This window comes from Ascidia mentula, chromosome 5, assembly GCF_947561715.1.
Source record: "Ascidia mentula chromosome 5, kaAscMent1.1, whole genome shotgun sequence".
Classification (NCBI taxonomy): Eukaryota; Metazoa; Chordata; class Ascidiacea; order Phlebobranchia; family Ascidiidae; genus Ascidia; species Ascidia mentula.
Genome location: NC_138570.1, coordinates 11,075,782 through 11,099,944, shown reverse-complemented (window position 1 = coordinate 11,099,944; position 24,163 = coordinate 11,075,782). Strand labels below are relative to the sequence as shown.

General features: G+C 36.4%; 6 protein-coding genes across 8 annotated transcripts; 2 read left to right on the top strand and 4 right to left on the bottom strand.

The window, feature by feature from the left end:
* The first annotated feature begins 775 nt into the window (after positions 1-775).
* LOC145902906 (uncharacterized) lies at positions 776-2,245 on the top strand. The gene is made up of 5 exons (XM_082990996.1): positions 776-839; positions 928-1,071; positions 1,129-1,232; positions 1,636-1,796; positions 1,865-2,245. Exons 1-5 carry the CDS (start codon positions 784-786, stop codon positions 2,243-2,245), a joined length of 846 nt encoding a protein of 281 aa, XP_082847122.1. The 5' UTR covers positions 776-783.
* A 207-nt stretch (positions 2,246-2,452) lies between these two features.
* On the bottom strand, positions 2,453-3,836 carry LOC145904042 (small ribosomal subunit protein eS21-like). Its single transcript, XM_082992264.1, has 5 exons — positions 3,773-3,836; positions 3,460-3,608; positions 2,888-2,971; positions 2,582-2,637; positions 2,453-2,528 (listed from the first exon to the last, which is right to left on the bottom strand). The coding sequence occupies exons 2-5, from the start codon at positions 3,556-3,558 to the stop codon at positions 2,513-2,515; spliced, it is 255 nt and encodes an 84-aa protein (XP_082848390.1). The 5' UTR covers positions 3,559-3,608; positions 3,773-3,836; the 3' UTR covers positions 2,453-2,512.
* A 2,317-nt stretch (positions 3,837-6,153) lies between these two features.
* On the top strand, positions 6,154-7,003 carry LOC145904039 (uncharacterized). Its single transcript, XM_082992258.1, has one exon. The coding sequence runs from the start codon at positions 6,359-6,361 to the stop codon at positions 6,995-6,997; it is 639 nt and encodes a 212-aa protein (XP_082848384.1). The 5' UTR covers positions 6,154-6,358; the 3' UTR covers positions 6,998-7,003.
* A 5-nt stretch (positions 7,004-7,008) lies between these two features.
* Positions 7,009-12,867, bottom strand: LOC145904033 (uridine-cytidine kinase-like 1). 2 transcript variants are annotated; one of them, XM_082992251.1, is made up of 16 exons: positions 12,536-12,867; positions 11,647-11,728; positions 11,492-11,591; positions 11,330-11,436; positions 10,427-10,597; positions 10,294-10,365; positions 10,008-10,103; positions 9,208-9,301; positions 9,081-9,142; positions 8,994-9,010; positions 8,819-8,917; positions 8,597-8,753; positions 8,418-8,540; positions 8,176-8,298; positions 7,799-7,940; positions 7,009-7,745 (listed from the first exon to the last, which is right to left on the bottom strand). In XM_082992251.1, the coding sequence occupies exons 1-16, from the start codon at positions 12,604-12,606 to the stop codon at positions 7,711-7,713; spliced, it is 1,551 nt and encodes a 516-aa protein (XP_082848377.1). In that variant the 5' UTR covers positions 12,607-12,867; the 3' UTR covers positions 7,009-7,710. The 2 variants fall into 2 exon arrangements, 1 of the variants encoding a protein (XP_082848377.1); XR_014402711.1 differs by lacking the exon at positions 7,009-7,745 and having other exon boundaries at positions 7,801-7,940; positions 8,176-8,284.
* Positions 12,868-15,934: 3,067 nt separating this feature from the next.
* LOC145902905 (uncharacterized) lies at positions 15,935-18,021 on the bottom strand. The gene is made up of 2 exons (XM_082990994.1): positions 18,002-18,021; positions 15,935-17,198 (listed from the first exon to the last, which is right to left on the bottom strand). Exons 1-2 carry the CDS (start codon positions 18,019-18,021, stop codon positions 15,935-15,937), a joined length of 1,284 nt encoding a protein of 427 aa, XP_082847120.1.
* Positions 18,022-18,688: 667 nt separating this feature from the next.
* LOC145902387 (T-cell immunomodulatory protein-like) lies at positions 18,689-22,752 on the bottom strand. Of its 2 annotated transcripts, none has more exons than XM_082990332.1 (13): positions 22,581-22,752; positions 22,113-22,200; positions 21,889-22,047; positions 21,590-21,761; positions 21,318-21,519; positions 21,007-21,152; positions 20,817-20,912; positions 20,619-20,759; positions 20,336-20,543; positions 20,202-20,276; positions 19,982-20,147; positions 19,499-19,595; positions 18,689-19,388 (listed from the first exon to the last, which is right to left on the bottom strand). In XM_082990332.1, the coding sequence occupies exons 1-13, from the start codon at positions 22,647-22,649 to the stop codon at positions 19,211-19,213; spliced, it is 1,797 nt and encodes a 598-aa protein (XP_082846458.1). In that variant the 5' UTR covers positions 22,650-22,752; the 3' UTR covers positions 18,689-19,210. The 2 variants fall into 2 exon arrangements, with proteins under 2 accessions (XP_082846458.1, XP_082846459.1); XM_082990333.1 differs by having other exon boundaries at positions 21,318-21,516.
* Positions 22,753-24,163: the final 1,411 nt, after the last annotated feature.

Below are 24,163 nucleotides of genomic sequence, written 5' to 3'. Positions count from 1 at the left end.
GAGCTTTAACTTTAGACCAGGGCTTGCCAAGTTTTTCACTTGTAAACAATTTTAATTCAACATAATGTTCAGCGACTCTTTCCAACGACATTATTCAGCGTTAATTATACCAGGTCGGCCTTTTCTATCCAAAATTCCGCACTTTTATAGGGAGGCAGGGAGCCTTGCGTTACGTGCAAAACAAATTAGCACAAACTAAGTATGACGTCATAATCATGGTGCAATGACAATTGTGTTGAATATCGTACAGAACTTTTTGGGTTTTTTTATTTGATATGTTTGTGCGAAGATCATCGAGTTCATTAACCGTAGACATGAAACGACTATATCTGTTATCTAAACTAATCAGGATAAAAACCATTTAAACAATAGGCTGTTTGGGGTGAGTTAAAAATGAACCTTATACGATTATTTTTGCAAGAAGTATCAGGCAACACTAAACAGCTGTTTCTGACCAGTTGCCCACATACAATTACAATAGTTAAACAAATACCTTAAATATGACCAACTTCATGATATTGCGAGTCAATTGACGATGTTTTTCGATCAATTATTTCCAGGCATCTCGTACAGTACGGCTTGTTAATAATTAACTAAGTTATAAGAAGAAAGCACCCACACGTGTTTTTCTGGTGAGCTTTCTATTTTGTGCAGAGCAACTCGGAACAAGTCTTTGCTTCCCAGTAACAAACAGTTAATTAGCACATATTAAGATTTTAAACCAACCAGTATAAATAGCACATCTAATGAAGTAGCCGTTTGAAAGATTGAAAGGTTGAAAATATGGAGCACAAACGACCAATTTCAGGTTTTGATAGACTCGTCTTTCAGTCGTGTCGGTATGTTTAATTGTGTATAGTGAAGGCAAAAACAGCAGACGCACTCATTTGTTGTTGTTGTAATGTTTTATTTGTTTGTTGTATTAAGGGTCGTATTTTCATTGTGCATACTGGCTGATGCAACATGGTATATGGGATCGTTTGCCGTACGTTCAGCATATTTCAGAGAACTTGGCCTTCCAGAAATATTTATTTATGTTGTGTTTTTGGCATACGTATTCTTTGGTCTCGGGTACGAATTTTATTGATTCAAGTGATACTACTGTTTTACAAACGATACGGTTTTCAGGATACTTCTGCAAAGAAATTTGGAAATGGCTTCTTTGGGAATGATAATAACGTATTGCATTATGTTGTTCGTGGTTCACCATCCGGTTGGAGACGGTGGCATAGGTAAGATAAGCTTATTGGAAAGACAAAGAACACCCGAACGATAAACACAACTCTTTTAATGGTCGGGCAAATATACCTAGTTTACATTGTCTTCTGCGTCTTATTCGGACTTTCTTCTACTCTTCTGACTCACTAAGTCTGTACGGTTTTTATAATATTTTTGGGGCAGTGGTTCCCAAGTTTTAGAGAAACACTCATACATATAACAAGATGGTGACGACGCACACAAACAATCTTATTGAAGTCTTTTTAAAAGGACGAATAATACTTACGTTTGTCATTCTGATCGGTGACGCATTATCATCGCTTGCAAAATGTTTTAAAACGAGGAATGTAAGAAAAACATAAGATGCCACATTAACTTCTCTGCTTTTTGCGAGTGTGAAACAAACTACTTTTGCAGGTGATTACCCTCGCCACATGCATCAGGAAATGAACTTCATGAATGTTTTGATGTATCTTGGTTTGATGGGCGGTTTGCTGGTTATATTCGGAGCCACTGACATGATACAGCGCAGAAAAATAATGCAAGGTTCCAAGTCGTACGCAATTGTTCTTGGTCGGGTTAGTGCCCATCGACGATTATACCACAAGCAAATAAACAATATTTTATCGCTTCACATTATTTGCAGGCAACCGTGGCTTTGCAGTTTATTATTCAGGCACTATACTTCAAGTTGTTTCAGCACCAACTTCGGACAACCCAAATCAAGTTGATGGGTGGAAGCCCATTCTTACATATATTTTGTATTGGAGCTTTGCACATTATCGCTTCATACAACTGTTGGTTTGGAAATGCCTCGCAGCGTAAAATGGGTTCGGTTGCTCTTGCACTTGCAACAGCAGTCCTGGCAATTTCTGAAAACGCAACTTTGGCGACATCTCTTGGTTTATATCATATGAACATTGAAGCTAGAGTTCATCACTTTATAATGCAAGTCGGTATAGCCACCAGTTGCTGCCTGCTCTATTCGACAGCGGGAATGAACGCACAATTGTACCGCGTGGATTAGTTTCGCTTTGGCCCAATACATTCACTCGGATCTGGACGGTGGTGATTAATTTTTTGAAAGACTGCTGTTAATCGTTCAATAAAGTGAAATAGAGTTTATTTAGACCTAATTATGTTCAAAAACAATTGCTACAATTGTTTAAAAAAGATAACCAAAACCTCCTGCAGCAAACTCTGTTATAATTAGTAATACAACCCAACAAGAATATTGTAGAATGCATCCATTTATTGGCATCAACATTGCAAGAATAGGATATTTTATTGTTGTTTACTTGTTGAAGCCCCTGTAAAGCAAACTTTTTTGAACATGCCTTGCAAAACAATAAAAATTGCTTACTTTGACATTATGCCATCGCGCAAAGAGAGGCGGTTGAGGCAATCATCTGATTCTCCCTGTTACATACAAATGTTTGTGAAAGATAATATATACATACTTAAACCAACAAAAACACCAGTATTTATTCATTGAAGAACCAAATGAACAAAAAGAGTTTACTGAATGTATTAACTCAGTTTGTAAAAAATATGTGTTGTGGCACCAACTGATTGATTTAAGAATATTTAATACAATTCATCTGCACATTAAAATTTCACAAATTTACTTTTACTCGAAAAACATCTGTGATATAATGATAATATTTACCATTCTCCTTATATCACCACATATTGTGTATGCTTTTGATGTACTTAAAGCTCTACCAGATTCATCAACATCTATGATTGACAACTGAAATCATGCCAAAAGTGTCAACGTATGCAAATGAACTTATCATTAATGCAACACATGATGAACAGTTTTTCTATTTAACGTGTGCTGTATGTTTTCCTATTGCCTTTTGCTGGGTTTGTACACCAGAATGCACTGGTTTAAGAAAATAAGTCTTTTACAATTGGATTTCAAATAATTAGCTATAAAGTTTTGTTTTTCATGAACCAATGTACAGTGGTGTTTTTTTTGCATTGTCCAACCAATTTCACCAGACCGTATTAAGCCTGTAGGGGGCAAAATATAAACATTTTGCTTTGACATTCCAACCACAAACAATTAAGTTACAAGCCAAATCTACCAGGTAATTTAACAAGATGCAAACCAAGGCAAGTATTTTAACTAAGAAGTATTAAATTGGAAACCAATCACACTGTAAAGTGTTTGTTTTTTTGGCTTCCATTTAAAAGTAGACACAAAACATGTTCAAAATAAATTGCTAACATTACTTGAACGGATGCATGGTCTTTGGCTCCAATAATGCGACCGCTTGCAGTGCATTTTCTGGGAATATACAAATCAACAATTTCTCCTGCGTCGTTCTGCATGCTAATGATGTTGACTGCCTGTTAGGATTTGTGGATTTACGATCTCCAATCTTTGAAAAAGTTCATGGTATTTAGAAGAGCAAAAAAGCGGTTAATAAACTATTTATTGGTTGCCAGTGAAAAGATGATTGTTCTTCACACATCTATACAACACAAACAATATTGCAGACAAGTAAAATATTTATTTTTTTGAAAAACTATTTCTTATTCTCACCACAGACACTCTTTTCAGCCGCGTGGAAAGGAAAGGAAAGTCGATACTCCGGTGCAGGACAGCCCATTGTCAATAAATATCGTACCAGGTAATAGTAAATAATCATTTTGTATTTTTCTCAATTATTTTTAATTTAATATGTTTCATGTAGTTTTCGAAATACCAATTTCAAAATAATAAATTTCGACACTGAACCCACTTTTTCGGCAAACTATGAGACGTGTTCGGTACTTATGCCCAGGCCTCACGAGAGGGGGTGCACCAGGGCCCAAAGAAGGCTAGGGACCCTGTGTGGCGAAATGGGACCCACGAATATCATGCAATATCGAAAAAATACGTCATCGCACCGGCATATTTTTAATCTGTCAAGCCCATGCCATTTTTGTGTCATGTTTATTGTTACTAAAATCGTGCGAAATAAAATGATTTGTTTATGATTTGTAGCGAACAGTTTATGAATTTGGTTGTATAGTATAGGCCCTTATGCTTGTTTTTGATCAGGGTGTGCTTGTGCAATATAGCTGCAAAAAAGTTATGACGTCACGCGATCTCTGAGGTTCGTATAGGCTGCTGTTACAAAAGGCATAACTTTTTTTGTTTTGATTTGATGTGTGCATTCAGCCTATGCTATGTCATTATTTTCCAACCACAAAGTAAAAAGAATTTATCCTCCAACGATTCAATCAGAAATTGAATTCTGATGGCTCAAGTTTCACGAAATCTAGCATTTGGATATCGATTGAACGAATTAGTATTAGTCTATATACGAAAGATTGAAGGATACAAAATAAGGTTTGATACCAGAACTCGCAATTTTTCAATTGTAGCGATGTTCCGGTAAAATTCTATTAACAGAAAAACGATGGTGCTTGGAATTGATTCGTGCTCAAAAACAAACACCAGCGAATTTAGCGCATGAATCATGGCTTCAAAACATAATTCTGTGATGGAATTAAAATACTTTATCTGTTGCCACATACTTATATTGTGTGGTAGTGAAGCAAAGTTTCGTCACTCAAAAGATCACGTAATTTCTCGAAAGCGATGATCATACATTATAAAAATACACATATGTGTTCACTACACTAGCCAACCGGATTTCTGCTGATGGAGATTCAGTCCAAACAGAAGGTAAGGAATAAAGAAAAAAGATGAAGAGAACCACTGTTTTAAACAAACAATTGACTTTCTGAAATATAATTTTTCCAACTACAACAATAAATTGAATTAATATTTCGGGAAACACTGTGAGAAGACAGTATTCACCTACGTCCTACACACTGTTTGGTTTGGTTCACTCAAACCCCGTCGTCATTTCAGTGAAATAAAAAAAAATCCACGAAAATTCATTTACGCATGAGTGAACACAGCTTAATTCAAATTTCTATGAAATTCAAACATGTTCCATACGTGTTTCAGTAATGTAACCAACTAATCATTGGCAAAAAAAACAATACAATCAGAAGAAATAAACAACAAATTCACAAAAAAATCAAAATTATAACAAAGGAAAGCAATACGGACCAGATCTATACTAAGATTACATACAAAAAGCAACTGTTAATGTAGGCCAAAAACCAATCACTTTCCGGTCCATAGAATTCCTATAATTTTGCACAGGGCTTGCCTAGAGCATGCAGGTGAACGTAAAATAAGTTAAAATACCAACCGGCTCCACAATTCCCATCGAAATGGCATTAAACGATGGTCATTGTGTTTGACATCTTGACATATAAGCTAAAATTCATACACTTTCCGGGCCATAGAATTTCCTATAATTCTATTGTGGAGCCGGTTGTTTTTTCACTTGTATCACGTCCACCTGCATGCTCTAGGCAAGCCCTGTGCAAAATTATAGGAAATTCTATGTCCCGGAAATTTTGTCTTATATGTCAAGATGTCTCTGCCGCCATTGCGTTCACAAGCAGCCCCTATGCCGTAACACACAATGTCCTACCTTTGAGTCTATTTCGCTGGGAATTGTGGAGCCGGTTGGTATTTTCGCTTATATCACGTCCATCTGCATGCTCTAGGCAAGCCCTGTGCAAAATTAGTAAATTACAGGAAATTCTATGGCCCGGAATGTGTTTGAATTTGCGTTCTTTTTTTTCACTCTTTTGTGGTCTGATCGTGTTAATAATAGTTTTTTGGTTTTGTTGGTTTGATACATTCCTATGGCAATGATGCCGGGTTGTCTGCTTGAGAAGGTTAAACTGAAGATTTTATTCAGAATTAGTTTGCTGCATATTCCTTTATATATGCTATGCTTTGTGTCTTCTCAAAAGAGTTTGATTTGAAATGGTATTTAGTCATGCATGAAATTTATGTCCGTAAAAGAAAAAAAGATTTCGAACCATTGAGAAATGCACAATGCAGTGTACTGTAATCGATGGATGACAGCTGAAATGGGATAACAAGAGATTTTTTTGTCAAATTCGCTTATTTATATTGCTGGCATTCACACTAAATGCCTAGAAACAGCTTTCTTATATATTGCTTCGGACCTGTGCGACGAGAAACGTTTTGTTTTGTAATATTGTTTTTAAGCTTATTGTTTGTAGGCTACATTTTAAACAGCATTAATTTATGGATTTAAATGAACCAACAATGAAAGGAGTGTTAAGAATGCCCAAAAACAAACCATTTACTTTGACAACAAAGAAGGACATAGTAAAGACAAGTAAATTCAAGAAAAAAACTGTTCGATTGCCCAGAAAAAATGTTTTGAAGCATCCAAAGTTCATCTACAAGCAATGTTTTTCATGTGATGCTCAATCAGTATTAAACTGCTTGTCATTGCTTCAACAAATGGCTTTAGAAACTGGGCACAAAAGTGTTGTTATTAAAAGACCAGTCAAGGTTTGTGATGACCATCAATCAACACAACAGACTTTTGAAGTAGTTGGATCATTTATTACAAAGTACTCAAGTGATTCTGAAAAATTGTCAAATCCAATAAAAAACTGCAACAGTGGGTTATCCAACAAAACTGATAATAATCCAAATGTAGTAGTAAAAACCAAATCTCAAAGCAGTTCTCTACAGACTATCAACAGAAGTGTCAACATGCTTGTAGTACCAAGCAAAAAACAAATACCCTATGCTCAGCATTTACACCGAGAAGATTATTCTGAAAATGTTGTGCATGAGCTCACAAACTGTCTAGAAAATTTTTTATTTTTTCCTCGCAAAATGTCACAAATGGCAGAAATGATGTACACATAACAAACAGTTGCGGGGTATGATCTCAAATACAAAATACGTATAGTGTTATGTTTATTGCTAGTTATGATTTGTCATTGTAAGACGGCTATATGTATGCATTGCTAAGAAAGTTGCACTGGTGTACAATGTTCCAGTACATGTCATGGATCAGTGATACAAGAGTGTCAATATTATAGTTAAATGAACTTGGATTTAAGTGTGACATCAGGATGATTTTGCTAAGTTAAAAGCCAATAATTTTGTTTCTACTTTTTATTTTGGGAATGGTCCTTCATCCATTCAGATCAGAATTAGTTGCAGGACAATTGCTTAGCTGACATTATTTTGTTTGTAAAAGCAGTAAAAAATTTATGGCAGAAAAACACCCAACCTGGGCCTAGATACCGAAGCACAACCGCAGTATTTTGATTACTTTGAGAAAAGATTAAATACGCAAGCAATATGAAAGTAGTGGTATTAAAATAGGCATACATTTGTAATTACATAGTAAATACGAAGCTTTGAGATTATACCACACTTACTATGCAATCATAGTTCTGTCCTGTGTATTATTTGTTTATGATTGTTGGGATTTAGAAAGTATGTTAGTGCTGCATGTTTCAAAAAAGCAATGTACCTTGAAAAAATTTTTGTTTCAAAAAGTTTACAAATGGACACCGAAGTTTGAACATAGAACATGTTAGAGCAAGATATGAAACCAAATCCCAAATTATTTATTCTGTTCCAAAGTACCGGTCCCCAAAATTTCCTGCAACAACGTCGACACATAAATAACAAAAACATTTATTAACATAAACTTACCAAGGCCAGGGATAATGTGGTAATTTGAATCAAGTTGATTATCAACAGCTGTTGTAATTATTTGAACATGGGGAAAAGCATATGCCACAGAATGCACCCCTGTGTTTGCCATTAGAAGTGACACCAATAGTATATTTTCCTCCTAAAAAGTCATTTATATTTTTGTTAAGAGCCTTGCAATTTCTTATGGTTATTGTAACATGTATTTTTTAACATTTACTAAAATGAGCAGATATATTCACCAAAACTGTGCTCCGTTAGTATTTTTAAAAGTATTTTCAAGAATTTAATTGATGTGAAGTTAATGACATGAGACAGGAGTTAATTCAATTCTAAAACTTTAATAGGGTTGGACAACAAACTAAAATAATTAGTACCTTGACATCATGATCTAACAATACTCTTATTGCCATCATTGCTGCGGCGCCAGTTGCAACCGTTGCATCCATCAGCACAACATGGTCTTCATGTATCTTTCTGGGAACTCTAATGTAGTGAAGCTTTAAATAACACAATAAATAAAATTCTCAGTTAAATAATAAAATGCTCCATCCAGAAGTTGGAAAATAACCAAAAGTTGCATTTGCAAGAGTTTTGCAACCACGTTAAATTAATTAACCTCTGGTTCACTGGTCTCCAAGTTTGTCTGTATAAGTATTTTTCCAAGGCGAATATCTTTGGCAACAGAAAATAGTGCCGGTTCCATTGTTTCACCAGCCCTCAATATTGACATGCCACACAGCTAAAAAATCCAAAATATGTCACAAAAGTTTATTTTCACACGATTTTATTACTAACCCCAGTTCCACTAAACTTCCTCCCATCATACAAAACATCTTGATGAGTTTCAACTTTGTGGTCCGAGTGAGGGAGAAATGATAACGCAAATTCAAATAATAATCTCATTAGTCGCTTAGAATAAAACACAAAGTCATCCCGACTTGTTGACCGATCTCTGAATTTGTTTTAACATAGCTTAACATATTCCCAGGAAAATCACTTTTCTTTTATTAATATTACCTTAAAATCGTGTGGATTCCTTTCACTTGTGGTGTATTTTCAAGAACATGGAGTGTTGATGGTAATGGCTGGCCAATGTGGGCATTAGCAAGTTGACTCCTATTGAATAGAACATTCCTGGTAAACTATCTTATCGATCAATAATTTAAAGGTATATTATTGTTTCCAACCTTACCTAAAATTTAAATTTCTCTGCAGGCACATGAAACATATAAAGATTAAATTTTAGTAAAAAGGAAACTCAAGCAATAAATAAGCTTACAATTTCTAGCTGTGCATGTACATGTTGTGCAATTAAATCAATTGCAACATGATTGGAACCACCTGAACAAAAGTGGTGAAAAGCATCAAATATTGTTATGTAGAACTCCTTTACATCATCTATGTACCTCTAGGAACTACGATATCTGCATGCTGAATAGTTGGTTCAATGAATTGCTCAAAAGCTGGTTTTACAAATTTGTGATATTGATGCAAGACACCCTGGGTACAAATCACATATTTATATATTTCACACCATTAATTTTGTGCGAAAGATGGATATTGGTATTTCTATTAAAATAAGTTACGCCGACAGGAAATGCCTACCTTATAGTCCTCTGTCCAAAAAGCAATAAGCAATTCATGGGGGGCAATTTTACGATTGAGTGAGCACATATGCATGTGCTGTTCCCATGGTGAATTTGAGCCAGTTTCGGTCAGTTTTAGTGGGGTTTGGGGCGTTTTTAATCAGGTAGCTACTTGGTGCCAAGTGCTGCAGAAAAACTAAAAAGGCAGCTCAAACTTCAGGCTATATTCACAGAAGAATGAATCGATTAATCCTTAAACTTTGAGAGCCTAGTCATTTGTGGTTTTATCAAAGATCTGTACCTCATCTACACATTCTGGTCAAAATTGGTTGCTGAACAGGTGGATATTTGACCAATTTAATTGCCTAAGCAACCCCCAGAGCTGTTTATGCCCCCCTGTAGAAAGATCTTCCAAGAGGCTCTACAAATCCTTGCTGTGTACTGTCCCATACAGATGCTTTTTTTTTAATTTAAGAATATTAGGTCCCTATATAAGTCACAAGACCCAGCAACGTGTATTGGGAAACAAGCGGAACAGTTAGCAGTTGCATTATTGCAGAGAGCCATGAAAATAGGATTTCTGTGGTGAAATTGCCATATAGGTCCTGAACAAAACTTGCCTGCAAACTTCTCCCTCTTTGTGTTATATCTCGTCTCAATCTTCGTGCTAATCGCTCATCAGAATCAGCATCAACAAATACTTTCATATCAAGAATCTACAATATTTGAGTACTGTCATAATTATCAAACAATCTTCTGTTTTCCTATATCAGTTTGAGGCCAATAACAAATCAAAATTTTATGATGGTTTTGTTGCTGCAACAAAATGTAAATAACATGCAAATGTAATATCTAAGAAGTTCCTAATTAAATAAACTGTTGGAGGAATCAACAAATAAAATTTACCTTCCGCAGTTCTGGTTTCACAAAAGACATTATTCCCTCAAATATGACAACATTAGCTCCATACAAAGTTTTCTGCAAGAAAAGTTTGTCAAATGTGTCAAAATTAAACCAAAAATTGAAACCAGTTTCACACAGTGTTTTTCTTTCTTGAATGTGTGGTGAAATCATACATGGGAATTTCAACTTTTTTTCCTTGCTTGAGGTTTTTAAGGGTCTCACAACAAAGATCAAAATCAAAAGCATCAATGTGGTCAAAATTGTACTCATTTCTTTCTGCTATTTCATGTTGTTCTGGTGTAAGTACCTACAATACATTTAGGTCTTGCAATAATTGATTTTCTGTAAACTTTGAAAAGACATATGCAACCTAAATTTTTATACACAATCCTAAGATTTGTGAATCAAATAAAAGTGGTACACATAACTATCCAAGAAAACTGAATATGACACAGCAAAATAACAATGCCAAGTGCAAAAAGTGCAGCATGGAATCTCCTACTTGGGGTAAGACCACAAAGCCCCCAACAAATCAATCTGATAAAAACTTACAAATCATCCTTTGACAATATAATCACTGAACAAATTGTTTTGCATTTACTAAAATTAAGGAGTTATTGGTTCCAAACTTGCAATGGAAACATCAATATTTTGAAGAAATGGTCACAGTGCTGTGATTGGCTGGCTCAAAGTAACAAACAAGTTGATTTTAATTTATTACTAGTAAAGTTGACACCCAAAGATTGCCATCTCAGTGTTGGTGCCAAGTAACTAATAAGGGCTAACATTTTATAAATTATATTTAAGTTTGCCTTTAGGTGCAAATTCTATTTTGGAAAATGTCAGCCATTGTTCAGATTTCTTATAGTTGGTCAGTGGCAGAGTCCATATTGTTGTCAGTGGTTGTCCTTATATGATGTTGAAAATTTCAATACTTGTACTAAAAAATCTTTTTGGGGAGATCTTAACAACAATGTAATCTGCAGAACTTAATAGCAACGTTCCATATACAGAGTGTTAATAGGAATTCCACACCCACCTTGTAAAAAGAGTCCATTGACAGCAGAACTACCCATGGAATGTCTAAAGCTTGTATAATTTTTTCCGCAACAGTTGTTTTTCCAGAAGCACTTCCTCCACTTAAACCTCACGTTTGAGAAAAGATGTTATGAGCAATGTGCAAAAATAACTTGTTTTTTACCTATTATAAATGCTTCCTTATGTTCACCCTGTTCATTGTACCAGGGTGGTCTACCAGCTGTGTAAATGGCACGCTTTTCTGTTTGAATTACACTTATTGCCTAAAAACAAGGATAATATTCCATGTATGTAAAAATTCACTAAAATAGGTCTTACCTCAGAAACACTGGCATTTCGTTTGCGTCTTGCTCCAGCAGAAATTCTGCTATTCTCTGGTAGCAAATCATCAGAATCACCACTAAAACATACTTTTGTCAATGAAAAAAATAATGACAAAAATAATGAAGAGCCTGTCAGTAAATCAAACAAACATACATGCTGTATCAGTCTCAGGTATATACATATTTAAAGCAATACAGGCATGCATTTCTGCAACTAGTCGGGTTCCTTTAAAATACCACTTTTGGCACTGTGCCTTTGTAAACCCTTAACAACAAGCCTGCCTAACCTGCAACCCTCAGTATAATCAGTGGGTTGGGTCAAATATATTTCCCAAAATATACCCTTTTTTCCATGAAACCATTCAAAAAAGTGTCTGACAAATGCTTTGAAAATATTTTAATGTTTCAAATTTGGTGTAAATGCATACCAGTTGACAACAGTGCGGGCAACTAATGATCGATTAAGACCTTTTTGTTACATCACAATTAAATGATATTTTTCGGTACAATGCCCAAACATTTTATGTCAAATATCTCCCACTTCAATTGGCATCACTTTACTGTTAATTGGGTGAGGTTTTGAATGTATATCGTTATTTTATCATTTTACATTATGTTTAAGATCTTTATTTATGTTAGCAAAATGTAACAGTTTTTTAGTTAAAAAGTGAACATATTCAAAATGATAATGTGCATACAGTAAAGTTTTTAATAAAAAAAGATAGGCAGGCCTGCAATGCATTATCATGCCTTTAAAAGAATTTGTGGGGATTGTAGCTAGACAAGAATAATTGACTGTAATATGCATACATAGAAAAGATTTCGTGCAAGTCACGTAGCCTACATGTTTTTTATTCCTTACACAGAAATAAACGTACACAAACCTGTTTGATCGAGAAGAAAGTCGCCTTTCTTTGTAATGAGCAGCTTTTTCCATGTACGACGGGTTTAACATGAAACTTTACTAAGAAACGCTTGCAAACATACGTTTTATCGTTTTAAACCATAATTCAAACAGCAAAAACTTGAATCCTACTAAATTTGGTGGGTTTAGTCGAACGTGTAACGTTTCGAAAACTCTTGCGTCTTCATTATGACCAGAGGGATGTAGGTTCACAAACAAAAATCGCCAGTTAACTAAACTTTGAATGCGGGTTACTCCGCCCTACGCTACGAATACGATGTAGCAGCATGATTTCCAACAGGGGTTGTGTGTAAAAATGTACCGGTTGTGTGAACAGGTGCCCTAGGTCCGCTGGAGGGAGGCGGGTTCGTAACCAAAAAATGGCACGGGCCACGTGGCACCAACATGGCACCAAATTTGTCCCACGTGGCACCAAAATGGCACGGATGCATACCAAAATGGCACGCACCAGCATACCAAAGAGACGCTAGTCGACAAAACTTTTTTTCCAGTCGACAAAACTTCAAACGCACATAACTCTGCCGTTACTCGTGGGATTCGATAATTTTTGCGCAAGATGCATAGATTGACACAACATTTATAAAAATGTAAAAAAAATAAACAATTTCGAACGATTTTTGTAACGCATATTAATAAGCATTGCCATAAATCAGCTATAACTTTTTTCATAGGTCGACAGCAAAAATAATTCAACCACCGTTTGAAAGCCCTTTAAAATCCCTTTACAGCGATACCTAACTTGTGCGCGATTTCGTGGGGGAAATATGTTTGCCAACTGAATATTAAGTATGACCGTCATAACAGGAATCAGTCTTTTTTATAACTTTGGCTACAGTTCGACGAGAAAGACAATTTTATTACCATTGCAAAGCTTGCACAAATACCTTTCCAACGACACCAAACTTGTCTTTTCATTCACGGGGGCTATATGTTTACTGGCCGAATATTGTTCATAACCACGGCCCAAAAAAACAGTCTTTCGCTCATAACTTTTTTTCTAGGCACAACAGGAAAAATAATTTCACCACCATTGCAAAGCTCATTGAAAAACCTTTCCAACGATACCAAACTTGTCTTCTCATAAGTGGGGGAAATATGTTTACCGACCGAATATTAATTATGACCGTCATAAAAAAATCAATCTTTCACTTGTAACTTTGGCTACAGTTCGACAGGTAAGGACAATTCTACTACCATTGCAAAGCTTACACAAATACCTTTCCAACGATACCAAACTTATTGTCTTCTCATTCACGGGGGCTATATGTTTACCGGTCGAATATTGTTCATAACCACGGCCCCAAAAAAACAGTTTTTCGCTCATAACTTTTTTTCTAGGCACAACAGGAAAAATAATTTCACCACCATTGCAAAGCTCATTGAAAAACCTTTCCAACGATACCAAACTTGTCTTCTCATTAGTGGGGGAAATATGTTTACCGACCGAATATTAATTATGACCGTCATAAAAAATCAATCTTTCACTTGTAACTTTGGCTACAGTTCGACAGGAAAGACAATTCTACCACCATCATTATGTTTGTGTAATATGTATAAAAGTATTTTATTTCTTGCAAAAATATTTATATAACTTGTGTGTAGCAAAGTTGTTTTTGAAGCACGTACTTTTTCGCTTGCACCTTTCACTCAGCAAGGATGCCAGCGATGTCGGCAACGTGAGTGATCGGCCTCATTACCCGCAGACTTGAGCGGCCGCGCATCTGATCGGAGGTGAAAAGGCTCAAAGTCGTGCGGCAAGTGTTCCAATCAGGGTTAATCAACTATTTTTTTGTTTTTTTAAGAAACTCTATATAAACCTAGGCAAAATGCTGTGGAGCCCTGTGGAGCAGTTTGTTGTTGGGGGATTTAGGTCGGCACGGGAAGAGCACTGCGTACAACACTTACACAAGTTTTTCGAAAAAGTTTCCCTAAAACCCTACCAAACTTTGTGCAATAACAACAGGACACAAGGCATAATGGAAAAGAGTCAACAAGAATTAAAACGTACGAGATTGGAAGGGCGCAAGTTAAACGGGTTGCACGAATTCGCCGAGTTATACGACCAAAAACATATCGCCCTGGTTCGGGAGTATATGGATAACGCTTATCGTCCTCCAATAAAGCGTAAACGTAAATTAATCGTAAAAGAGGACGAAGAGAAGTGGGGTAAGAAACCAAAAACTTGCGGCCCCGATAAAACAATTGGGAAATATTTCCAAACGCCTGGGACAAGTTTGCGTTCTTCTAATACAACAAATAAGTCAAATGCGTCCCACAACACGGATAAAGATCTTTCACGCAAAGTAGACGAAATAAATAATCATAAATGCTTTGCAAGCGATTTAAAACAGCATTGTTTGGCCCGACGATGCGGTGCAAATAATATGCCAGCAATATTTTCTTTAAACGGACAGGACTATATAGAATTACTTGATTCAGGCGTTTGGCTCAGTGATAAACATATAGATTCGGCCCAACATATTTTGAAACAGCACTTTCCCGTGCCCACTTACACCCCTCAACGCAAATTTGTCCAAATTATTAATGTGCACGATGATCATTGGGTTACCATAAATGTGCACGATGATCATTGGGAATACGTTTTTAATCTTTTGGGATTTCCAATAAAATGTGCTGCATGCTGGTAATGCATTCAAGGTTTGAACCAACACCCCCACACCGGAGAAGTACAATTAACCTATCATGCTCCGCACAATTAAAACGTAATTTAAATAACGTTTCTAAAACAGATCAAAGTAATCAAACGAACACGTCAATACGAAACGTTTTTATTTGGTTACTTTAGAACTTAATAAGAACATACAATTTAAAACGTAATTTAAGTAACGTTTTTAAAACAGATCGATGTAACCTCATACAAATGTTATTGCAAAACAGTTTTATAAAGTCTTATATTAACGATACAAAAACATTTAGGTAGCCTATACGTATGTTCAATGACAATACTAAAATTAGGAACACAACTCACGGGTTTTCTCATAATGCTGAGTATAAATAGACTGGCCCATATTGCTATTAACACTGTCATGTTAAAGACGTTTCGACAAAAACTTTTGTCATCATCAGTTTGACTGACGCGATTGGTAGAGCTCCATCAATATAAGGAGCTGACCTGACCGACGTCACAGATAAGGCTCGCGCGGGTGGTGACGTCATTTTGCTATCGGCCACACACCACTGAGAGGCGGAAAATGCGCAGAAAGCGACGCAAAACGCAAAATACACAATAAACGGCATAAAACGCAACAAACACATTACACATTAAATAAAAATAATGGTGCAGAAGTGCCGTCCACGTTGAGTTGTGGTTGTTGCTGTTGTATGGACAGCGACTCCATCAGCAGGAGACGGTACTGTCTCTCGCCAGCGCAAGGATTTGTGGCTCACTAAACTTAACCTTGTGAGTCGGGTGGTCAAGTAGGTGTTTGCACACCTCCGATTTTGGGGATCGTTTGTGCTCATCGATCCGCGTGCACAAGTTTCGAGATGTTTGTCCGATGTATGTTTGTCCACATGAACAGGAAAGCTTGTATACCACGGACGAGAGGTGCAGGGTCTGCTGGCGATCTTTAAATGGGAACTGCTGCGCAAGTTTGCATGGTTCATGCACGAAACGCAAGACAGTTTTCTGGTTGGTGCAGCGGTCGACAAACCGTGACAGTTCCCTACGAATTCGGTGGTTAATAGGGCCTAGGTATGGTAACCTCATCACACAGTTCTTGGTGCTTTCTTGTGTGGGTTTTATGGTGTCCACCTGATATTGTTTGCGTAGCACCGAACGTACACAGTTCGCTATGAACTTGAGTGGATACCCATTTTTCCTTAGCATGTTTTTTATGCACTCGAATTCTTCGTGCATGATTTTGTACGTGCTGCTGATACTGTAGGCACGGTGAAGGAGTGAGCGCACAAGGTTGACCTTGTAGTGCCGTGGCACAAAGCTGGACCATTTGCTATAGAGACCAGTGTTGGTTGGCTTCCTGTAGGTAGTTGTAGTAATCGAATCTCCCGCTCGTTCGACGAGGACGTCGAGAAACGAAATCCGTTCCTTACATTCAACGCTTTTTGTGAACTTGATGTTACGATGAATGCTATTAATGTTCGAGTAAAAAGCGTCCAAGGCACGTTCATCGCGTACGGCAACAAACAGGTCGTCCACGTAACGACACAGAACCAGGGGGCGATCGTTTGTGGATGTGGCCTTAAGTGCCTCGTCTATGATGTGGTTCATCAGAATGTCTGCCAGTAGTGGGGCAATGGGAGACCCCATGGCGACACCATCTACTTGAGTGTAAATGTTTCCATTAAACTGGAAGGTAGTGCTCTTCGCTGCCCATTGGAGCAGTTTCTTTAGCCTGGATTTGTTGAGGTCTTGTATTCCACTTATGCTGTCTTTGCTGACCAGGGACAGGATGAGGTTGATGGTAAAGTCCACTGGAATATTGGTAAAAAGACTCGACACATCGAGTGTGGCCCAGGTGGAATTCACTGGCAGCGTTTTAATTCTGTCAATGAATTCGAAAGTGTCCTTCACGGTATTTGGGTGTTCCCGTAAACTCGCGAGATTCGCAGATAACCACTTTGCGCATTTGTAGTTAAAACTGCCGATTGAGTTTAAGATTGTTACAACAGCAACAACCACAACTCAACGTGGACGGCACTTCTGCACCACTATTTTTATTTAATGTGTAATGTGTTTGTTGCGTTTTATGCCGTTTATTGTGTATTTTGCGTTTTGCGTCGCTTTCTGCGCATTTTCCGCCTCTCAGTGGTGTGTGGCCGATAGCAAAATGACGTCACCACCCGCGCGAGCCTTATCTGTGACGTCGGTCAGGTCAGCTCCTTATATTGATGGAGCTCTACCAATCGCGTCAGTCAAACTGATGATGACAAAAGTTTTTGTCGAAACGTCTTTAACATGACAGTGTTAATAGCAATATGGGCCAGTCTATTTATACTCAATACTAAAATGTTGTAACTTATTTTAACCACACAAAAACGTTTTTTTCCAAGTCGTGTTCAATTAAACGACACAACATCGTTTGAGTTACATTGAACGCCAACGTTATATAACGCAATCTCTATGCAACATTTATTTGAGTGAAAACAAGAATATTCGTTTACACTAAAAGTGGGTGGACCATAGGCCTACACCAAAAACAACTTCAAACTGTCTGGCACGTATCTTTTAGGTTAATTATTAGGGTGCCTCTAAAAATCCGTTGTAGGCACCACGTGGTTATGCATTCATTGCCTGCGGAAAAAACTACTACACCGGGTTACAAAGTTTTTTCCAAACTTGATCCACATATAAGTCTGTGTTGTAAGGATTTTGGCTTGTCGTAATTCGAATATTTATTGATATTTTGTTTTAAACTTGGTCTTTTTACTCCTTTACATTTACACCCGTCTTTCTGGCGCCATCGCTAGTTATCTCACTTGCGTTACGTCTTTCAACTAGCGCTACTTCTTCTAAGTTTCCATTGTCGCGTAATCGCAGCAATTATCTCTTTGTTTATGCCTCGTCTTTGATATCTCCCTACATATTTGCGACTCTTTCTACAAATAAACAGATCATGTTTTTCGATCTCACAGATCATCATTTTCGGTCTCCTAGATCACGGTGTTCGGTCCCAGACCTCTGTTTTGAACTAAGACCGAAATTCGCTCCAAGAACAAACCGTCGGTGTCGGGACCTGCTGCCTATGCGACCCTTCAGTGTAAAACAAGAAATCTGTGCGAATTTAAATGATTAGGCGTGAACAGGTCAACCACCTGTTATTTTAGTTTATATGTTGAAGTTGAAATACTACACGAAATCGTAGCGTTAATATTCGCACAGATTTCTATGTTACATAGGCTAAAATGTGGATCAAGTTTGGAAAAAACTTTGTGACCCGGTGTAAAAGTATCTTCCATTGCCAGCAATGTCTATAGCTTCAATGCCTACGATGCCCGCAATGGGTTTTTAGAGGTACAGCTAGGCGTGCCTAACCGCAAATTATTAAAATTAAGCAACGAATTGGACATTTGGAAAAGCGGTAGGCCTGGCCCCTTTCTCTCCCCCCTGGATACAACAGTGATGTATGGTAGAGGTTACCTGTATTTTTAAAACACCACTGTACCGAAAAGCCATTTCCAACCGCGAAATGTCTTCAAATAGAAATACAGATATATTGCCCACAAACAAGCTAAATTTAATTAAACAATTGTGGGAGAAAGATAACTTTCTTACTATCAACAGCTGTGGTTATTTGAAAAAACTTTTTCAATCAACGCATAAATTCGTGCAATGAGTTTGACATAGTAAACAAAAAAAGAGCTACCGTAGATCATTTTATGTTGTGATGCAAAATTATTACTATGTAAAGTTTATTGTTACGTAAAAACAACTACATATGCGATAGAGGGAAAAAATAATTTATTGCTTTAAAAAATTACAACTTCGGGTTGTGATCCACAGGTTGCGAAACATTGACCTAGGCTATGGTACTACAACAATTGGTTTATTACCAATACCAGCAGCATTCATTAATTACTAGGATTTAAATTAATTTTGTGATTAAGGCAATTTTAATATTTTTACTGAACTTAGCGTTTGCATAAACAATGTCTACATGGCATCAAAATGAAATCGATGAGCTTCTTGAATTTTTTCTTGCCTATCTTGTTTCCGTTCCATACAATGCAAAGTAACAATTGCTATGGCAATTGCAATACAAGTCGCCACAAGTACTGCCAATGTGTCAAGAACATTATGGCCTGGTGTAACCAATAATTCATTACTCCACCTTCATAATAAATACATGATGAAAAAAAAAATATTTGATCTATTTATATATTGTAACATAAAACATGTTTGCAATCCACATAATTTACTTCTGTGCACACAAATACTCACTTGCTGGGATCATTTGGAGGATAAGGAATAACATACATTTGAGAGTTGGGAATTATCATAGTCCATGACTTTTGATACCTCGTATTATTTCCAGTGTCTATAAAAACAATTACACTTTGAACATAGAAGTACAATTAAACTTTATTCTTTTGATTTGTGGATGTAATCACATTTTATAATGCAAAGTGTTTATGTTGATATAATTCAAAACAATAGTTCAAACAATGTACTGTTTACTGCATTTCCAAATGTACACTGCAATACATTTGAAAAGATACTGCCTGGATCACCATGGACCTGCTAATTCAGAACTGCTGATGGTAGTTGCTGAAACTGAGGATATTATAGGTGAAATATATTTTTGTGCTTTAAACATGATCTGAGCTGTCTTGTATGATCGGTGTTTCAACCTCACACAGAAATATAGATAAAATAAAATATAGAATCACCTAACAAGAAAAAATATATAAAGAAATAACTCACATGGGAGCAAACAATGTGCTTCAGGTAGCAAGCAATTGGGAACAGTGATAACAAGTTGGTCCACAAAATTTGGCAGTCTTCCCAATCCAAAACAAACATATGGCAGTTGAAGTGATAAATGTGCAGACTGAGAAAGTTGGGTTGCTGAAGTTTGCAACATTCCACCCTAAAAAATTCACCTGATTTCTGTTTCATGTTTTTAACTATGTATACTACCAACCATTGTGTTTGTTGTTAAGAAAGAAACTGTGACACCTGCAACATTAGAGTTGCTCCTGTTTTTTTCAGAAAGACTCTAATCAGAAAATTTATGTCAAGTTTGCGATGGCTGTACATACAAAGTGTTCTGTTTACCTTAACAAACAAAAAGCTTGCATCTTCACTCACAGTGTTTTCAAATGCTTGGATGGAGTACAATCCATCTTTCCCAACAGTAGAAACAAGAATATCTAGATTACCATCACTAGAGAGATCATAGAAAGAGCTTGAAAAGGATCCTTTGCTATTTGAAATAACCAATGATAATTCAAATTGGAAACCGACAGACTGACACATCTCATTGCTTGTGAGGACAAAAAAATATATTAGTTTCGTTTCTGTTTTAATAAAGTAATGTGTGTGTGTAGATGATTTATACCTGCAGGGTTTTCCAAAAAGGACAACTGTTTGCCACAAAGTTGAATCAGAAATGCGTCCATTTTGCATGACACACAAAATGTCAATGTAAGTATCTAGGTTATAGTCGCCTGTTACCAACGTGATTGGTTGCTGTAAGTGACTAAATTTATATTTTGTTAGTTAAATTACATTTTAGTCCTATAAAAGAAAACTTAACCTGCTCTTCATTGAAATGAAGTTCCAACTGTCTTCTGGGACAAAAACTTCATGCCACACATTTCCTTGCTGCAAAAGTATTCTGCTGGCATTGCAACTAAAAAAATGATTCTGTACAGATTGCTTATATGGCATGAAAGTCGATATGGCTTAAAAAACAAAAAAACAACTTTTATTTGTTGCATATATACTTGTTTTCAACAACGTCACAAACAGGAACCAAGTGATCTTGTTGTGAATCTCCATTTACATCCACAAAGAGAGATTGTCCAACTTCCATATTGTTTGTCTTTTTTAAACTTGCTAAATCAAATAAATGTAATCCATTGGAAGAACCCTAGCAAAAATTACATGGTTGGCAGGAGAAGATAAAATTGCATTTCCAGACAATGAAAACTGCAGTGGCAAGTACGTAGTAAAATTTTGTTTATTTTTTTTTGTACATCATACATAGCTGTAAGTAATGCATGTCAAAAATCACTTAGAAATACAAAAGTTTTACCTTCCAAACCTCATATACAGATATTCCCTCATTAATAGAAGTGATAAAAAGTTCACAAATTCCATCACCATTAGTATCAACAAATGCTGATGAGTGAGGGACTTTTAGTTCATAGGGTGGAGTATCACTTTTTGTTATAAAGTCGACAGTATGAAACTTCCATGTAGCTGCAATTGGACTTTGGTGTCCAAGTAAAAACCTTCTATTTTGTGAAAAAAAAAACATATCACAAACTTAAAACCTTTTGATTTATTAATCAAGGTAATATGAACCTAGAATTGTTTCGAAGTGTAACAAATAAATCAGATATCATATCTCCGTTTGCATCAAGCAAAAGTGGCTGATCCTTGACATCAGACAATACATGAACCAAATTTAATGACAACATTTTTGTGTTCAAGCCAAAGCATACACACAGAAAAAGAGAGTCTTCTCCTTTGTTGCCTGAATTTCAAATAAACATGTTATTTACTTTTTTTGCCATTTGCCAATTATATTTATGAGTAGTATTAAAAAAATATACACATGTTCATTTTCAATATTATTAAGGAAAGGATAATAAGAATCTTGCCTGAAACTGTAAGCAGAAGGTCAGTGAAGCCATCTCCATTAAAATCAGCAGGAAGGATTGCCTTGATGTCACCAGAAATGTCATATGTTATAGTTTGCCATGTACTAAATGAAAGTGAGTTTTGTGAATTTCCTGAGAGAATGATTAGTTGATCATTGCCTGCACAAACAAATGTAATTTTTTAGTAATAGGCTATTTCCGTTGACATGCAAAGCTAATTTGACCTGTGCTCAAAAACACATCTGTGTGTTTGTCACCATCAATGTCTGCATATGCCGCCACAAAGACATTTTCCAGATCTGCCGGAAAAACCTAAGTGCAATAGTATTTTGAAAAACTAGATTCTTTCATAATAGGAAACTGATGATACATGCAGTACATAGGTGGATTTAATTTCTACAGTAATAAATCAACTCTAGATGTTGCTTTAAAAAATATACAACTGTGTTTTGTTGATGCAAAAATCAACAGGCTAACTAATGTAGGCTTCTACTTTTTTAGTCCCATTACATAATGTATGAAAGTGTTCTCCATGGAAATTTTATCTTAGACCCCTGTTTGATAAAGAAATGCTGTGCACCAGTATTGTTGTTTTGGGTAAAAAAATGATAATTGAAGTTGATACCCCCCAAAAAACAGTACTTGTATTTAGTCCACATCAGGCAAGTAATTGCTTGTTGAGTTGTTATTACCTTGCTTGTAACATCAACATATTGTGCTTCCAACAGTTGGAAATGTAAAATAAAAAAAATCTGCCACATGTAGTTGCGACCTCATGCACGCTTTTACTCGCGACCTTTCAAGAGTATGTATGCTCTCGTCACATCAACACGCCAACTGCATTACCAATCTTCTGTTCTTGTTTTTTGCACAACAACAAAAAAACTAAAATATTCGTAACGCAAACAACTTTGTCGTTCTACAAGGTAGCTAATAATTTTACATTCACGACGCAAGACCCAAAATATTTTGGTTGATATGGGGTGTTTAAACTCCAACGAAACAATGATATATTTAAAAGGTACGTATCTAGCTCATCGTTTGCCTCTCTGTTAGGGTTGGTTCATGTATCTTTGCGCTTTCCATTCCATCGTCATTTCTGTCGTAGTATGACCTCACAGCGTCGTCTATTATTGTGACACAAACAGTCGAATAATGTCATTGTTTGTGTTTTAAGTTCTCAAGGAGTTGTGTTATTTCAATGTTACGTCATTTTGTTAAAAATACAACAAAAAAGAAAAGGTAAAGGAGGACGAAAATAAATATGTTTCGTATATATTTCCATGTTTTTCCGTATTCCCGCGCCATTATGTTTAGATCCCGAATGCCCGAATCTAATTATGCGACGAATATTTCGATAATTGTATAGACTTAACGAACAATCTTCGGAAAAACGAGCAAACTTGTTTTCTTTATTTCGTAATTGTTCTCCCTTATAGTTTATCATGGATCCTCGCCATATTTCGTGGAGGTGAAGGTTACGCGTTTAAAGAAACTAAAAGAATCAGCTATTCATTCAAATCTGCATATGCAGTGTAAAAACAATTTTTACGAGAAGTGTTACTTCATAGGGATGTGTATAATGACATGAATAAAACTGCACCTCCGCATGAATCACTATAGTGTACACGGTCATTGACCAGGGATGTGCTGGGCTTACTAAAACAGAAAAGATTCGGATTTGTTGGTCGCTGACGCTACCCTTAAGCCTATATCGCGCGACGGATTTATGATGCATACACAATAACACTGTATTCTGGTTGCGGATGTGAAGACTATGCTTCACCAGATTTGCGTTCACATAGAGGACATTATTGCTTTGAGTTTTTGTGGCCGAGGAAGATTTATCTTTAAACGTCCACGGTCCACTGCATGTTGGTTTGTATGTTTGGCGTCACATTTGGCTTTATGTGACATCGCCGAAATGTTAGGTGACAGATTTAACCATCTTTTGCAATGGTTTTATTGCTGAATACTGTTTGACTTCAGCCGATTTAGTAGAGCGCGCCTTTGATATAATCGCGTGGCTGTGACTTACTGAAAATGGGGGAGTTCGTTTGATCACATTCCCAAAGCGGAAAAACAATAAGCAGCTGTAATTTATTCTTATCTAATAAAAGAATAAAGAAACCGCTGATTGATCTCGACGCAAATTACCCGATTATATACTTCGGTATATATGATCACAACTAGGCAAGACTGACAGTTCTTTTGACTCCATCACGAGTTTGGCCACTGCTGTAAAGCGACGAACTTTTTAGACCAAAAAGACGGG

What these genes read in the sequence shown, in the direction of transcription:
- LOC145902906 (XM_082990996.1), top strand. Translation starts at nt 784, where the DNA reads ATGGAGCACAAACGACCAATTTCAGGTTTTGATAGACTCGTCTTTCAG. An exon ending in TACGTATTCTTTGGTCTCGG is followed by an intron (nt 1,072 to 1,128) that starts GTACGAATTTTA and finishes TACGGTTTTCAG; the next exon opens with GATACTTCTGCAAAGAAATT. An exon ending in GGTTGGAGACGGTGGCATAG is followed by an intron (nt 1,233 to 1,635) that starts GTAAGATAAGCT and finishes CTACTTTTGCAG; the next exon opens with GTGATTACCCTCGCCACATG.
- LOC145904042 (XM_082992264.1), bottom strand. Translation starts at nt 3,558, where the DNA reads ATGCAGAACGACGCAGGAGAAATTGTTGATTTGTATATTCCCAGAAAA. An exon ending in AAGACCATGCATCCGTTCAA is followed by an intron (nt 2,972 to 3,459) that starts GTAATGTTAGCA and finishes GCATGATTTCAG; the next exon opens with TTGTCAATCATAGATGTTGA. An exon ending in GTGGTGATATAAGGAGAATG is followed by an intron (nt 2,638 to 2,887) that starts GTAAATATTATC and finishes TGTATGTAACAG; the next exon opens with GGAGAATCAGATGATTGCCT.
- LOC145904039 (XM_082992258.1), top strand. Translation starts at nt 6,359, where the DNA reads ATGGATTTAAATGAACCAACAATGAAAGGAGTGTTAAGAATGCCCAAA.
- LOC145904033 (XM_082992251.1), bottom strand. Translation starts at nt 12,606, where the DNA reads ATGTTAAACCCGTCGTACATGGAAAAAGCTGCTCATTACAAAGAAAGG. An exon ending in AAAGAGGGAGAAGTTTGCAG is followed by an intron (nt 9,302 to 10,007) that starts GCAAGTTTTGTT and finishes ATTTGTACCCAG; the next exon opens with GGTGTCTTGCATCAATATCA. An exon ending in CCACATTATCCCTGGCCTTG is followed by an intron (nt 7,746 to 7,798) that starts GTAAGTTTATGT and finishes ACGTTGTTGCAG; the next exon opens with GAAATTTTGGGGACCGGTAC.
- LOC145902905 (XM_082990994.1), bottom strand. Translation starts at nt 18,021, where the DNA reads ATGGCGCCAGAAAGACGGGT. An exon ending in ATGGCGCCAGAAAGACGGGT is followed by an intron (nt 17,199 to 18,001) that starts GTAAATGTAAAG and finishes CTCAATCGGCAG; the next exon opens with TTTTAACTACAAATGCGCAA.
- LOC145902387 (XM_082990332.1), bottom strand. Translation starts at nt 22,649, where the DNA reads ATGTGGCAGATTTTTTTTATTTTACATTTCCAACTGTTGGAAGCACAA. An exon ending in CTTTTTGGAAAACCCTGCAG is followed by an intron (nt 20,544 to 20,618) that starts GTATAAATCATC and finishes TGTCCTCACAAG; the next exon opens with CAATGAGATGTGTCAGTCTG. An exon ending in TCTTAACAACAAACACAATG is followed by an intron (nt 20,148 to 20,201) that starts GTTGGTAGTATA and finishes TGAATTTTTTAG; the next exon opens with GGTGGAATGTTGCAAACTTC.